Below are 14,824 nucleotides of genomic sequence, written 5' to 3' on the forward strand. Positions count from 1 at the left end.
TTGTCCAACACAGTTCTGTTCTTTACTACAGCCGCTATGATCTAGTGGTGCCTGCTAGGCATCTATAAGCAAGAAGGGACTGTGATGGTTTTCCTTACAAAGTCTCTTTGCAAATGTTTAGAAACTGGCCAAAATTCTATCTCAGAGCCTTAACTTTTGGAACTTTGTCTGATTATGTCTACATTCAGGTAAGAAGTAGGCCATAGAAATCTACTGGTTTTGCATAGCTTTTGTACTCTAGCAAAAATTATACTTGAGATGTTCCAGAGAATAGCTCATTACATGAATTAAAACCAGAAGAATAATTTTAAGTTTGGTTGAGAGTGAGGTTTAGAAAAGGGTGAGTTTCTAAAGTTTGAGGACTATATAGTTGTGGTTATAGATCATGTATTATGGGTCCATACTTAGAGTGCATACCACATACACTGTGGTGCTTGCTATATGTGTTAAGCATACACAGAGCTGCTACAAATCGGTGTTCTCTTCAAAACTATGTGCCCCATACATTTTTGTCATGAAGGTGTAAGAAGTTCAGAATCTAATTCTTCAAGGGGTCTAGTGTGTTATTGTATAAAACATTGAATTTAAGCCCGATTACATAGTAACTTTTGGTTGATGTGGCATTGAAAGAGGATCTGACTTACAACCATGAAAGTTGGAGTAAAATCCTGTTCTTAACATGATGTCTTTATTAAATACCTAGGTTATACAAGGGTCTCAAAATGTGATGGTTGGTTGTGCAGTGCTTTAAAAACACTTTCATAATCTGATGCAGAAAAATAGCTTTTTCTATATGTGTAGTAGTAATCAGTCCTAAGACTCTCATTTCTATGCAGTTATGTGCTTCAGACATCAGTCCACAGCCTTGTTTAATGCAGAATGCTGATGTGCTAGTATCAAGTGTAACTTGTGCAATGACAGTTTAAAATCTTTAGGTGCAAATGCAGACTTTATACCAGGCTATGGCTATGGCTGGTATTCTTTGCACTAACTTTGTCTGCAGTGCAGTCTCTGAAGACACTTTAATTATCCCAAATCTTGACTTATAACTAGCATTGAATATAGCATCTATGTAGCATTGAATCTGTTTTCCCTGTGATGTGTAAATGCTGGAAATCGTGTTTATATAGCCTCACTGAAAGTATAACTGTCCAGTTGCCTGTTTCAGCACTATGTATAGTACAGCTTTCATTATGTCAATGACTTTAATTTTTAACTCATGAGTGTAAAACTGTTTTTTCTTAACTTATCTTTCTAAAGGTGGATGTTTTCAAATGTTTAAATTTTTAATTATATTTGGGTTAATCAACAGCTTCTAGTTTTTATTTTGAGCTGTAATATCTGCTTAAACTTCTGAAAACCAGAAATGAAAGGAAGGAAAAAAAATCAACCAATAGATATAAATAAAAGTTCAAGTCTTGGGCCTTGCTACTTACCTGAAATGTTACTATACAATGAATAGATGCTGAAGTCCAGGACTCAGTAACACTCTTCCATGGGTGACGCCTACAAAAGTTGAGTTCCTGTAATGAACTTCTCAAGGTATTAATTTCTATAATATAATTTCTGTAGTCCAAAGAACCAGACTTTCACAGTATTATAAATTTCAGGTTTTATCCAGGTATATCTTCTGTTATCAGAATAAAATTAATGCCAGAAGTTCCTACTCTAAATACAGACTGCAATTCAGTCATCTTGGCATTTGAAAATACGGTAGTTTGTAATCATTGTTGGAGCAGACCTAGGTCCTATTTACCAGTTTTTAAGATGGCAGAACAATCTCTGTTCCACTTCCTTATTTTCAGATGTTCTGTTTTCTGAAACACTAATTTTGTGTGCAGTGATTTGGGTTTGGGCTCGGGCTCTGCCCAAAAATTAAAACTTTAGCAAATTGCTTTAAGATATTGTAGATGAGGAACCAACTACTTCCTCACCTTCCTCTTCCCCATACTAGTGTACTTGTGACCTCTTCTCTCTTGTTTTGAGAACTCAAAAACATCTAAACTTAGAAACTGGAATCCTAGCATGTCCATTGCTCAATAAGCACTGTATGATTTAAGTAACAAAAGACTGATAATTCCTGCTCCTCATGGTACAGTGGCCATAGCTTGGTTATTTTACCATCAGAGTCCTAGGTGAATGGAAGTCATAAGTTTATTTGCTTATCTATTCCACTGACTTTATTACTCTGCATCCATCTAGTTAGGGCTTGCATCACCCTACAAGGCTGGCAAATATTACTTTAGTAGACAGAGAAACTGAGGTACAAAGGTTCTGATTTTGGCCAAAGGCAGTTCCTAATTGAGCTGTGATTTATATATAATCCCACTGCGTAAACCCAAGTGTTATCTAGTAGGGTACAGCAAAGAGTATGCTGGTCTCTGATTTCTTAGTGACTGAAAAAGATGAAATGTTCTCGCTGGGTTCTTAGACTTAGCAGCAGAATATGGAGCTATGAGTATTTGTTAACTCTGCTTTGGATCCTGAATGTGATCATGCGGGGTAGGATCATTCCAATTATTCAGAATGATCCAAGAAGAGGATGTTGGATAACTAGCCTTCCTGAGCATGTGCTGCCTGGGGATTTTACTAAATTCTTTTCATTCCTATTTTGACACTCTGCTTTTTTAAAAAGCTTATGTGACAAGAGCCAAGTGGGAGGACCTATTTTTATAGAGGCACATCCTTATAGTCTTACTCTCCTCAACAGCAGCTGTAAATTCTGCATGTGTTGTGGTCATAAGCAATTACGCTCAGCATTACTGGGTACCAGAATATCTAATTGAAAATCCTTGCGCATTAACTTACACCACCATTTTAGGTCTAAACTTAGAAAGTTTAGCATATCGAAAACTGCAAGGAGACAGCATGCCAAGCCGCTTGTAGCTTTGTTTTTTCAACGTAGTAGTCTTCCCAAAGAGGAACAGCAACCCTAATTGAGGATATTACAAAACTCCTTAAACCGCTGGATCAATATTTTGGCTATATGTAGTATTTCCATAAATGGTTTGTATGGTGTATCTTTAACAAACTTCTAGGGCACCAGTCTGCTTCCCCCTGCCAGAGTATGTTCTCCTAGAACAGTCATTTAGGCTGTAAACCTTGCAGGGGCAGGAACTAGCTCTTTATGCCTGGACAGTATCTGTCACGTTGTTGAGACTGCAGGGGCAATCTTGAACTATTAGGGGAGCATCAGTGTGAGCCAGAGGCTGACCTAAGATGTGCTATGGGCCTGGAAATTTCAACTTGGTAGGTAAAGAGTAGCCCAAGGTGCTTAAATATATGGAAACTGCTGCGTCACCTAGAGTCTCATCACAAATGAAGCATGACCTTATCTCATTCAATGTTTGCTGTATGTTTGGGCCAAGCAATAAATCTTATGTGCTCACAGGGCTACAAAATTGCACTGTAGATATCTGGGCTAGGGCTGGCGACTAGGCTCTGGGATTCCATGAGAGAGGAGGGTCTTTAATGGTGTCTTTGTTTTGGGGAAAGGATCTGTCCCTTTCCTACCTGCCTACAATTGTCCTTGGCTGCTTTAATCTCCCTTTCAGCTTGGGGCTGCATATCATGGCACTGCTGTCTATTTCCTTTCTAGCATTTTCCCTCAAACCAAAGGGAGCGTCTTTCCCTGACAATGAAGGCAGAAAGATGAAAAATGGATTCAGATGGGCAAGGTCAGAAGGACAGGCTTTTCCAAAGTGCCTCTGGGCCTCTGCTCTCACAGCAGGCAGTGGGAGCTCTACACACACTTCAGTGGGAGCAGAGTCAGGCCGGTGACAAGCACTTCCAGAAATCCCACACCAACGCTCTCTGGCAGTTACCTAGTGTCCACAGCACACAATAACTTCAAGGTTGTTTGTTAACACAGTGACACTCAGCGTTCTGGCTGGGGCCAGCTAATGCAGACAGACCGCAGCCTTTCCTCCAGCTCTGCCAAAGCGCCTCCCGCCCTGCCAGCCCAGCTCCAAGTGCAGCTTTAGTTGTGCTGAGCAGTGTGGCGTTTGCTAATGTGTCCACTAGGGACCAGGCTATGACCACCCAACTCTCTCTCACTTCCGCCCAGAGCCAGAGAAAAGGCTGATGCTGCCTCTCCTGCCATCCATCAGGCCCTGTATCATATGTGTATGACTATAGATTAGAATGACTCTTTCCTGTCTACCTCTGTTTCTCTTAGTAACCAGGTAACACAGCAGCAGTGCCCTTCATGGTGTAGACTCCTATTAAAACAGAGCCATCTGAAAGACGATCTGCCTGCAAATGGCATGGCTGAACCCTGTCCTGGAAAAAAATTCCAAGGCTTTTACAACTACTACTAAGTAAAACGTGGCTATGCCTAAATATGAACAGAACTCATCCTCAGGTAATTTTATCTCCTTTGATAAATGTAATGACTTTTTAAAGAATGCTGATATGCATTCAGTTTGTCTGGCCTCTTTCCTGCTGGTTGCTGTACAATATCTAATACTTTATACATAAAAGTAATTCCACCAAAAGAAAAATATTTATCTTAAATGCTGAAATTTTATTAGCTTTTGCTTTACAAATGGGTGAATGAGATGCAAAGACAATCTAGCAACCATTTTGTTAATGAAATATCTTCCACATTTTAAGATGAAATGATCTTTCTTTTTATATAAAGGTAATGAGATGTATAAAATAAATGACAGAAGCACCAGAAAAATGTAACTAACAGTATTTGAAATTACCTGTAAACATTGCTTCTTTAAGCTATGTATTTTATTTCTGTTTTTTTTTATAGAGAAATTTTGGTAGAATCTCATTTGATTCAACAAAGTTCTCCCCTGAAGAAAGAGGTAATTAACAAAGTATAATTGAGTGGCTTGGTAAAGAAAGTAGAAATCAATAGATACATTCTTCTTGTCCACATAATATAAAATACAAGTAATGTTTTACAGTCTCTTGAGTGGCTTTTCTTTTACTAATGATAGGAAAACTGTCTAGAATATAAGACTGATGGGTATAAACTGCCTTTTTCTGGTCTGGAAATGGCATGCTATTTGGTACATAGTACTGCATGCAACATCCTGTAGCAACGGAATCTTTTTGTGAAGAAAGAGACTCATGAAGAATGTCTAAACGCCCTGCAAGTTCTTCATGTATTTCAAAAAAACAGTGTCCTATACTCATCTGGGTGACATCTGCATTGCCAACTTCAGCCATTGTTGTTTATTGTCCATTTTAAAAATAAAAATGTGAAAATAATAAAATTCAGTAGGAAATATTTGAAAGTCGGGAAGCAATGGCACTTTATTGCTATCATTCTTACAGTGGTAACATTGGTTACAATCATTATACTTAATGTTTGTAAACACTTTCCTGTCATAAACACACATTCTATTTTCACATGCTCATGATTTTCTGAAATGTTCACCTTTGGAGATGAACAGTTCCCTGTGTACTCTCTGTACAAAGGTGAATTGTGAGTGTTTCAAATGGGGCCAAAATCTCAGCAACAGTGGGGCAAAGACCATGCTTTCATTCCTGTTTGTACACCACTGAGCACAGCTGGCACTTGACAAATTGCTAATTAAATGCAAACACTATGTTAATGCAACATTACGATTTTGCCGATAAACACTCACGGTCAGAAAAAAATAAGGTGGAACATGCATTCTACTCCTTTGGACTGATGTCTTATGACAGTCTTTAATTATGTGACTACATACTGTTTCTCAAACAACATACTGAAATAAGGGTTTTTTTTCCCCCGTTTACTTTAGAAACGTGTGATGCTATGGAAATGTGATGCTGAATTTGTAGACATAATACGGTGTATAGAGAACAAAGCTAAGGGTTTGTGTACAGCTTTAACTTGCACATTTCCTGACTTTTGGGCACTTAACTGTGCAACCTTAAGGTTGTAAAAATGCAGTTTTAGCATTTCATTTCCTAGGTTTTGCTTTGTTTTTTCTTTTTTTTTTTTTTTTAAATGGTCTATTACTTAAAGACCAGAGAAAAGAATTAGAGAGTTGGGGTAGTAGTCATTGTGAGGGTCTATTCTGTAACAATTTCTCATTTAGTATTGGCTCGGTCCCTATAGCAGAATGTAACATGCTAGTGGTGAGAGTAGGAGTCTTGATGTCCTAAGGGAACATCCTGCTGCATTTGGACATAAAAATAGCTATACTGGGTCAGACTAATGGTCCATCTCACCCAGTATCCTGTCTTCCTACAATGACCTGTGCCAGATGCTTCAGAAGGAATGAACTGAAGAGGGATTATTGAGTGATCCATCCCCTGTCATCCAGTCCAGGTTTCTGTCAGTCACAGGTTTAGGGACACTCAGAGAATGGGGTTGCATCCCTGACTGTCTTGACTAATAACCATTGAAGGACCTATCTTCCATGAATGTATCTAATTCTTTTTTGAACCCAGTATACTTTTGGCCTTCACAACATCCCCTGGCAATGAGTTCCACAGGTTGACTGTGTGTTGTGTTTTGTTTAAACCAGCTGCCTATTAATTTCATTGGGTGATCCCTAGTTCTTATGTTATGTGAAGAGGTAAATAACACTTTTTCTCCACGCCATTTATGACTTTATAGACCTCTATCGTATTCCCCTTTAGTTTTTAATCTGTCCTCATATGGAACTTGTTCTATACCCCTAATCATTTTTTTTTGCTTCTCTGTATCTTTTCCAATTCTAACATATTTTTGTTGAGATGGGGCAACCAGAACTGCACGCAGTATTTGTGATGTGGGGTACCATAGATTTAGATAGTGGCATTATAATCTTTTCTATTTTATTCTCTATCCCTTTCCTTAATGTTCCTAATATTCTGTTAGATTTTTTGATGGCTGCTGCACATTGAACAGATGTTTTCAGAGAACTTCTATGATGACTCCAAGATCTCTTTCTTGAGTGGGAACAACTACTTTAGACCCCATCTTGTTTCTGTATGGTTGGGGATTATGGTTTCCCATGTGCATTATTTTGCATTTATCAACATTGAACTTCATCTGCCATTTTGTTGCCCAGGCACCTAGTTTAGCGAGATCCCTTTGTAACTCCTTGCAGTCAGCTTTGGACTTAACTATCTTGAGTAATTTTGTATTGCCTGCAGACTTTGCCACATCACTATTTCCCCTTTGACGAATAATTGATCATTGATGAATAATTTGAGCAGCACTGGTCCCTATACAGATCCTTGGGGCACTCTATTTACCTCTTTCCATTGATTGGTGAGGCATGATTTCCCTTTACAAAAGCCATTTTGACTCTTCCCCAACATTTTGTATTCATCGATGTGTCTGATAATTCTGTTCTTCGCTACAGTTTCAGCCAATTTGCCTGGTACTGAAGTGAGGCTTACCGACCTGTAATTGCCAGGATTGCTTCTGGAGTCCTTTTTTAAAAATCAGCATTACATTAGCTGTCTTCCAGTTATCTGGCACAGAGGCTGATTTTAAGCATTGGGTTACATATCACAGTTGGTGATTCTGCAATTTCATATTTGAGTTCCTACAGAATTCAGTACATCTAGTCCTGGTGACTTATTACTACGGCGCTACCAAATTCACAGTCCATTTCGGTCAATTTCGTGGTCATAGGATTTTAAACATCATACATTTCTTGAATTCAGCTATTTATATCTGAAATTTCAGTGTTGTAATTGTAGGTGTCCTGACCCAAAAAGGAATGGGGGGGGTCACAAGGTTATTTTAAGGGGGGTTGCTGTACTGCTACCCTTACTTGTGTGCTGCTGCTGGTGGTGGTGCTGCCTACAGAGCTGGGAGGCTGGAGAGCAGCAGCTGCTGGCTTGGAGCCCAGCTCTGAAAGCAGAGCTGCCACCAGCAACAGTGCACAAGTCAGGATGGCATACTATGGTATTGCCACCCTTACTTCTGCACTGCTGCTGGCGGGGCACTGCTTTCAGAGCTGAGCGCCTGGCTAACAGCTGCCACTTTGCAGCCGCTCAGTTCTCAAGGCAGTGCAGAAGTAAGGGTGGCAATACTGCAACCCCCCTAAAATAACCTTGCAACCCTCCCTGCAACTCCCTTTTGGGTCAGGACCCCCAATTTGAGAACTGCTGATCTCCCCATGAAATCTGTATAATAAAGGGTAAAAGCACACAAAAGACCAGATTTCACGGTCTGTGACACGTTTTTTATGGCAGAGAATTTGGTAGAGCCCTGCTTATTACTTTTTAATTTAGCAGTTTGTTCCAAATCCGTCTCTATTGACACCTCAGTCTGGGACAGCTCCTCAGATTTGTCATCTAAAAAGTACATCTCAGGTGTGGGGATTTCCCTCACACCCTCTGCGGTGAACACTGATGCAAAGAATTCATTGACGTTGATGAGAGTTTTGCCACTCATTTAATGGGCCAGCATTTCTCCTGGGGATCTACTCCTAGCCCTACCTCGGACTTTCTCTGTTATTTAACTCTCCTGTGCCTTAGTTACCCTCACCTGTAAAATGACAATAGCTTGCTTTACTTTAGGTTTTATTAGAGTAGCGCCCGTCACCTTTGTAAAGGGCTTTGAGCTTCCTTGAGGAAAGATACTGTAGGGGAGCAAAGTTCTTCTCATTTCACAGTCCACTTGAATATGTTCGGTATAGTTTTGAATTTAACCTTTCATTCAGTTCTTGCGCATTATCGCCTCTGTTTCAACTTACTGTGTCACTGGTCTGCTGGCACTGACAGCATTACTAAGGAGTGTGTTGACAGAGAGAGAACACACAGACTAAATCCTTAACAACAGATTATGCTCATAGATTTTTGAGATATTAGAAGCAGAGCTGAGGTGTGAAAAGACTTTGGTGAATGTTCACATTAATTTTTAAACCTAAATTTGCTCTGACTGAGTTCAACTCCTTTTGTGTTCATTTTGCTGGAAATATTCTAGTGAACAAGCTTAGTTAGCACGAGTCAGCTCTTTGGCGCGTGGAGCATCTTTTTGTTTTGTGTCTGTGCAGTGCGTACCACAATGAGATCCCGGTCCGTGACGAGGGTTTCTAGGCAACACCACTATACAAATAATAATAAGTAGTTATGAAACCAAATGTTAAGATCAGATGTTCACCGAAAGGACATTCTAAATAGTAACCAACAACAATGTGAATTCTCAATTTTAAATTATACTTGCCAGTATGTGTGCTTTTGTTACCCAGTACCATAAGACAGCCAATCGTGTAACAAAAATGATATCACGTGATCCATGAAACTAACCAACACAGCACATGTTTTGAATTTCAAATATTTCCAGTTCTTCTTTGCTCAAAAACTTAGGGAATAACTTTGAATAATGAATGAATGTGAGAATTTTGCAGTCTGTTTGCTTAAACTGCAGTTTACAATGTTCAACTCACTTTAACCCCTGCTCGTCACTTGTGAATCCTCTGACATTTAGGTCCCTTTTATTGTCACAGATCGCTGCCATGAATGCAGGGCATGTTTAAGTTGTACTCGAAGATGCCTCTGTATCTCCATTATTGCGCTGCTTGCACTCGGCGTCGTAGGTGCTGTCATTGGTTTTGCCGTCACATTTGGACTCCCACCACCCACTCCAGGTCAGTCTGGTATTTTTTTCTGTCTAAACAAGTTAGTGAACCTCCAGCCAAAGTGCTGCCATTTTTTCAATAAGTTAGACATAGAAGGCGCCACTTGAAACCTGGAGACGGGAGAGGAAGAGAAGGAGAGAGATGAATTTGCTCCATTCCAAACTCTTGGTGACGCGCACTACTCGGAATGTACACTTGTCCTTGGAGCTTTAATAGGATTGTTGTAAATCTCTAGTACTTTGTGTGGGTGGCGTAATCACATTTTAATACACTTAGGCCTCTAATGTAGAAGAGCATGTTAGCAGGTAGGATCCATGTATAAATAGACCGCTGGTCAGTTCCAGGGTGGCAACTGAATTCCTGAAGTTCTTAATGTTTTTCTTCTGGTTAAAAATATCTTTTTGGTCTGGGCCTTGTGCTCTTGGTGAATGTGGAAATGTCTGTTAGATCTGGTGACCAGAGAGCAATTGTGATAAATCAAGATGGTTGGGAGGTATTAGGCACCTATATAAGACAAAGCCCCAAGTATCAGGACTGTCCCTGTAAAATCTGATCACCCTAGTTAGATCAATCAGTATCTAAGCTCATTTATGTCCTGATTTCTTTTCAGTGAACCGTTTCTGTGTGACTTCAGGTAACCAGACTGGCTTTTTATGTGATGACAGAGTGACTTGCCTTCCAGCCAGTAGGATCTGCAACAGAATCAGAGAGTGTGTTAATGGAGAGGATGAGCAGGAGAAATTATGTAGTAAGCTTTTTTTTTTTTTTCAACATCTTCTCCCTGTGATGGTTTCTCCAGTCCTCCTGTGCATGCTCCTCACAACCCCTGGTTTTCTCATGTTCCCCCATACTCAAAGCTCCATACTTTAGCACAGAATAACTGAACAGAACTCTTCATAACCCAGCTGCTGAATGACCAGTTTGTTCAAGGCTGCACCAGGAGTCTGTGGAGAACCAGAAACAGAAGAGTCCAGGTCCCTTGATTTGCACTTGTGAGCCTTAATCATGAGGCCTCCCTCCTCCTTTGATGAAGTTATTCATAATATGATTAAATGGCCCTAGTGACAGAGCATCGTGTTAGCATGTGGAAGATCTGGTTTTGATTTATGGGTAAGTCAGTGACAGAACAGATGGTCTTGTTAAAGCAGCGGACAGAGAACCAGGAGATCTGGTCTGTACACCTGGCTCTGCTGCAAACTTCCCATGAGACTTTGGGCAAGTCACTTACACGCTCAGTACCTCAGTTTCCCTATTTTAAAATGGGGAATAAGCACATTTCCCTCCATCTACCAGGGGGGTCATGTAGTTTAATATTTTTCACCTGCTTTGAGATCTTTGCATGGAAGGAGAACATAGAAGTGTAAAATAACATTAATACTAATAATTGGTTTCTCAGCCATTATATTTATGTCCAACTGTTGTTGAGTGAAGTCAGAACATTTCACTATCTTCAGGTGTCTCATCTTGTAGATGATTTGCCCAGTAGCCTTCCAGGATACTTGATCTTCCGCTGCAGCAACCCTGTGTACTGGATCTATGCTGATAAGAAGTGTAATGGTGCAAATGACTGTGGAGACTGTTCTGATGAAAAGGGGGCCTGTAAGTCAGCCACTTTTTTTCACTGATGTAAAAAATAGTTAAAGGGCTTGGTGTTTGTAAAGGATGGTGGACTAACAATCTCAGAGACTGACATCCTCCTTTTACCCACAAGATAGATCAGTGGTTCTCAAACTTTTGTACTGGTGACCCCTTTCACACAGCAAGCCTCCGAGTGTGATTTCCCCCTTATAAATTAAAAACACTTTTTTATATATTTAACACCATTATAAATGCTGGAGGCAAAGCTGGGTTTGGGGTGGAGACTGACGGATTGCAATCCCCCATGTAATAACCTCACAACTCCCTGAAGGGTCCCAACCCCCAGTTTGAGATCCCCTGAGTTAGATAGAATGTGAGTAACAACAGTGCAGACTTCTTCAAGTCTTCTTCAACCTTGCCCTTCATTCAGGTGCTATGACTCTCTCAGTCCTTGGTCTGTCTGCTGAGACTGTCAACAAGCATGCCAGATATGGTGGTTTTGTTATGTAGACATCTGTTCAATGGTCACTGGATTGTCACCACCAATTTAATGTCACATACGCTGCCAAGCAGACATCTGATGCTAATAACTCTTGATCACTAACAACTTGGGCCATATTCAGACTTACGACCTAGAGGTGAAAGGCTTCATAGCCCATTGCCAATCCCCTGAGCCATTCATTCTCTGGTGTACGCTGACTTTGGATTGATTTTCTCTCAAAGAATGACTGTAGCCAGCTGCCTAAATTCAAAACTAATGGCTGATTCTTATGAACAGCAGCTTACTAAGTGCCAGCTGGAATTTAACACACCTAAAAAGGTGCCTATTTGAAAATTGAAGCTAAAGGTTAGGATTTTCAAAGCAGCCTAGGAAAGGTAGACACATCTTCCGCTGAAATTAATGGAATTGTGTATCTAAATCACCTAGCCTGTTTTGAAAATCTCAGCCACAATGTGCAGACCTGAACTGATGCATATCAGCAGCTGCATCTAGAGAAGCTAGTTTCAGATATACAGATAGTAACATTTGAGTAATGGCATTTGTATGTCATGAATGTTAACTGGCTGCTCCTCTCACTGGTAGCTAACTGTCCCTGACTTCTGGAGATAGTACTGACTCGGGGACCCCTTTACATGGCAGGTTCGTGTACCCACCCGTATCTACTGCCTCTAAGAAATTAGGTGGCTGCTTAAGGTTAAATATTCTGGTGCTGGGTGAAAGCTTTTCTTCCTTGTGCATTTTCGATGTCGATTAGGTGAGAGTTCAGATCTGCCAACGTAAAGTCTAAAATGTAACGTAAGAAAAGCAGAAGAGCCAATGGCCCCTGTTTTCTTTTCACCCTAGTGGCTAGCTGCTCTCCTTGTGGGACTCAGTGGTGGAGCTGCACACCAGTGTTTTACGAGTATTGCACCTGCATTCCCAGGGCCCTCTGCCGAGACAGAATCCAGCACTGCTCAGACTGGTCCGATGAGTATGCCTGCAATAGATGAAGTACCTAGAGCCAAGAGGTAGCTACGCCCCCTCAGGACATGGTCTGCATTCTCACCTGCTAGTCTTCTCCTGCTGCTGCTTTAATACCCTGGGTTGAAGCTTTTGTCTGAAAATGGCACGGCTTAGTGGTTTCCTGACTACCATGCAACAGCACTGAAAGGAGGAGGAATACTATATAACAGACTCAGCAGAGGACTGGGAACTAGGAATCGCACAGTTCTAATCCTGTCTGTTGCTGACTCGCTGTGAGATCATGGGCAAGTCGCTCACCTTGCTATGTCTTGGTTTCCCCATCTGTAAAATGGGGATAATACTGCTCTACCTCCCAGGGTGTGGTGATGGTAAACTAGTTACCACCTGTAAAGTACTTTGAAGATACAAAGTGCTACCTATGGGTTGAGGTTGTGATTGTTGAGTTGTATATGCAAGTCTGCAGGGAGAGGAGGGAAATTACAGTAGACAGGGACTCTGTTTTTCTTTCCTTTTTAGGGGAAAAACGACAAATACAGATTAAGTATCAACTAAAATAATAATAAAACCAATAAGTGACCTCACACTCTTTTTGGTTTTGATAACAGCAGTCATTGCTAATTGATCACTAATCTGTTAGCATGAAAGGAGGAGAAATTCCCTGAGTTTTTTATAACTCTAAACTATATGAAACCAGGTCGCATTGCTGTCTACCTGTTTAAAAAAATAAATCGTGGTAAATATCCCCTGAAATTAAATTGGGTCTACTTCTTTTCTGCAGAACTATTTCTGATGTGAAAATGAGGGGGAATTTTAATATAAGGCTTTTAAAATAAGTGATATAAAAATGTTACCCGTATTCTTCCATTAGTTTGTTGTTGTGAGGGACGGAGACACCATTTGTTAGCAGTACTGTATACGCTGTGTTGTAGTATCTCCTTTTGTGACTGATCCTAAAGCAGTCCCTCCAGGTGTATGTGTAAGACCCCGTTGCTCATCCCACGGTGAAATAGTAGTGGCTTTATAGGGGGTCAGGTGGACAAGATGCGATGGTGGGCAAAGGGCCACCCCAAAAAGTGAGGTGAGCACAGAAGTGTACATTAGAGTTGGGTAGAACAGTCTGAGCTCTGCACGTGTGCAAGTGTTACATGGGAGCCTTTCTAGCCCTGAACTTTGAGTGTCCATCATCATGTCCTTTCTGTGCTTCAGCACTTAGGAGCAGGACCTCTTCACAATCCCCAAGCAGAAAACCCAGTGCTCTATGGCAGAAACCAGATGCCTAAATGAATGACCACAGCTACCAAGCAGAACACAGAAATAGCTACAATTTCAAACAGAGGGAAAGGCAGAGAGGAGAAACCCACCTTACAAAACCACTTTGCCTGCAAAGCCATTCAGCAACAACCTACTAAAGGCTATCTTTCTGTCAGGCTTCCAGACTGGTCCCTCAGGTGGAGTATTGTTTGTTTTGCCTGTATTATGTGTCTGAGTTGGATGGTCAGTTTATGATGGTAGGGACCTTATCTTCCTTTGTTTGTACGTTGTTCAGCTAATAATAAGGGCCAGAACAGAGGGAGAAATGGAAACATGGATTGAAGCAAGTTTGCCTTTGGGGTGTGTGTCTGCATGCTGGGCAACAAGAGCAGTGCCCACACTCATCATTATATCACCAATTAAATCACCTCAGGCTAAGCGGGGGGATAGCTGTGTCTGTTTGACAGATTAGAATGGGCTGGGGAGAGGTAAAGCCCTAATTAACCCGAGGGAGTAGAACAAGACAGGAAGGAAGTGGCAAGGGGAGCCAGAGAGAGAGGCAGGCTGTGAGAGCCCGGGCCTGAGAGAGATCTCCTCCCTTTCCTAGCCTTGGTAGCCTGAGGAATTATATATTATTGCACCTGTAAAGGTGATGGGGGAACACTAAATACACCATGGGTGGTGTCTATGAGCGGAGAGTCTCCAAGCAGCCTGAGTGTGCAGAGAAAGACAGGAGTGGAGGGGGCACGCTCTTACATGTGGGGATTTGTACAGATAAGATCCTGGACAGACAGAGAGCCTCCGGGGGAGGGGCTGATGTGAAGGTTTGGCAGCCTGGATAATGGAGGAGAACCCGCAATGGCTGGCGGAACAACAAAAGAGAATGCAGAAGACCTTGCAAAGCTTCCAGTAGTGTCACCACCTGGAGAGGCAAGTGTTGCTCGCCTGGCAGGCAGAACAGCAAAAAAGCCTGTATTACTTCATCCAAGAGCAAACGACT

General features: G+C 41.2%; 1 protein-coding gene across 1 annotated transcript; it reads left to right on the plus strand.

Annotated features, from left to right (window-relative positions):
- Positions 1 to 1,625: 1,625 nt before the first annotated feature.
- On the plus strand, positions 1,626 to 13,259 carry LDLRAD1 (low density lipoprotein receptor class A domain containing 1). The gene is made up of 6 exons (XM_074961696.1): positions 1,626 to 4,363; positions 4,763 to 4,817; positions 9,399 to 9,539; positions 10,141 to 10,278; positions 11,001 to 11,129; positions 12,454 to 13,259. The coding sequence occupies exons 1-6, from the start codon at positions 4,343 to 4,345 to the stop codon at positions 12,597 to 12,599; spliced, it is 630 nt and encodes a 209-aa protein (XP_074817797.1). The 5' UTR covers positions 1,626 to 4,342; the 3' UTR covers positions 12,600 to 13,259.
- Positions 13,260 to 14,824: the final 1,565 nt, after the last annotated feature.

The sequence above is a fragment of the Natator depressus genome, chromosome 8, assembly GCF_965152275.1.
Source record: "Natator depressus isolate rNatDep1 chromosome 8, rNatDep2.hap1, whole genome shotgun sequence".
In the NCBI taxonomy this organism is placed as follows: Eukaryota; Metazoa; Chordata; order Testudines; family Cheloniidae; genus Natator; species Natator depressus.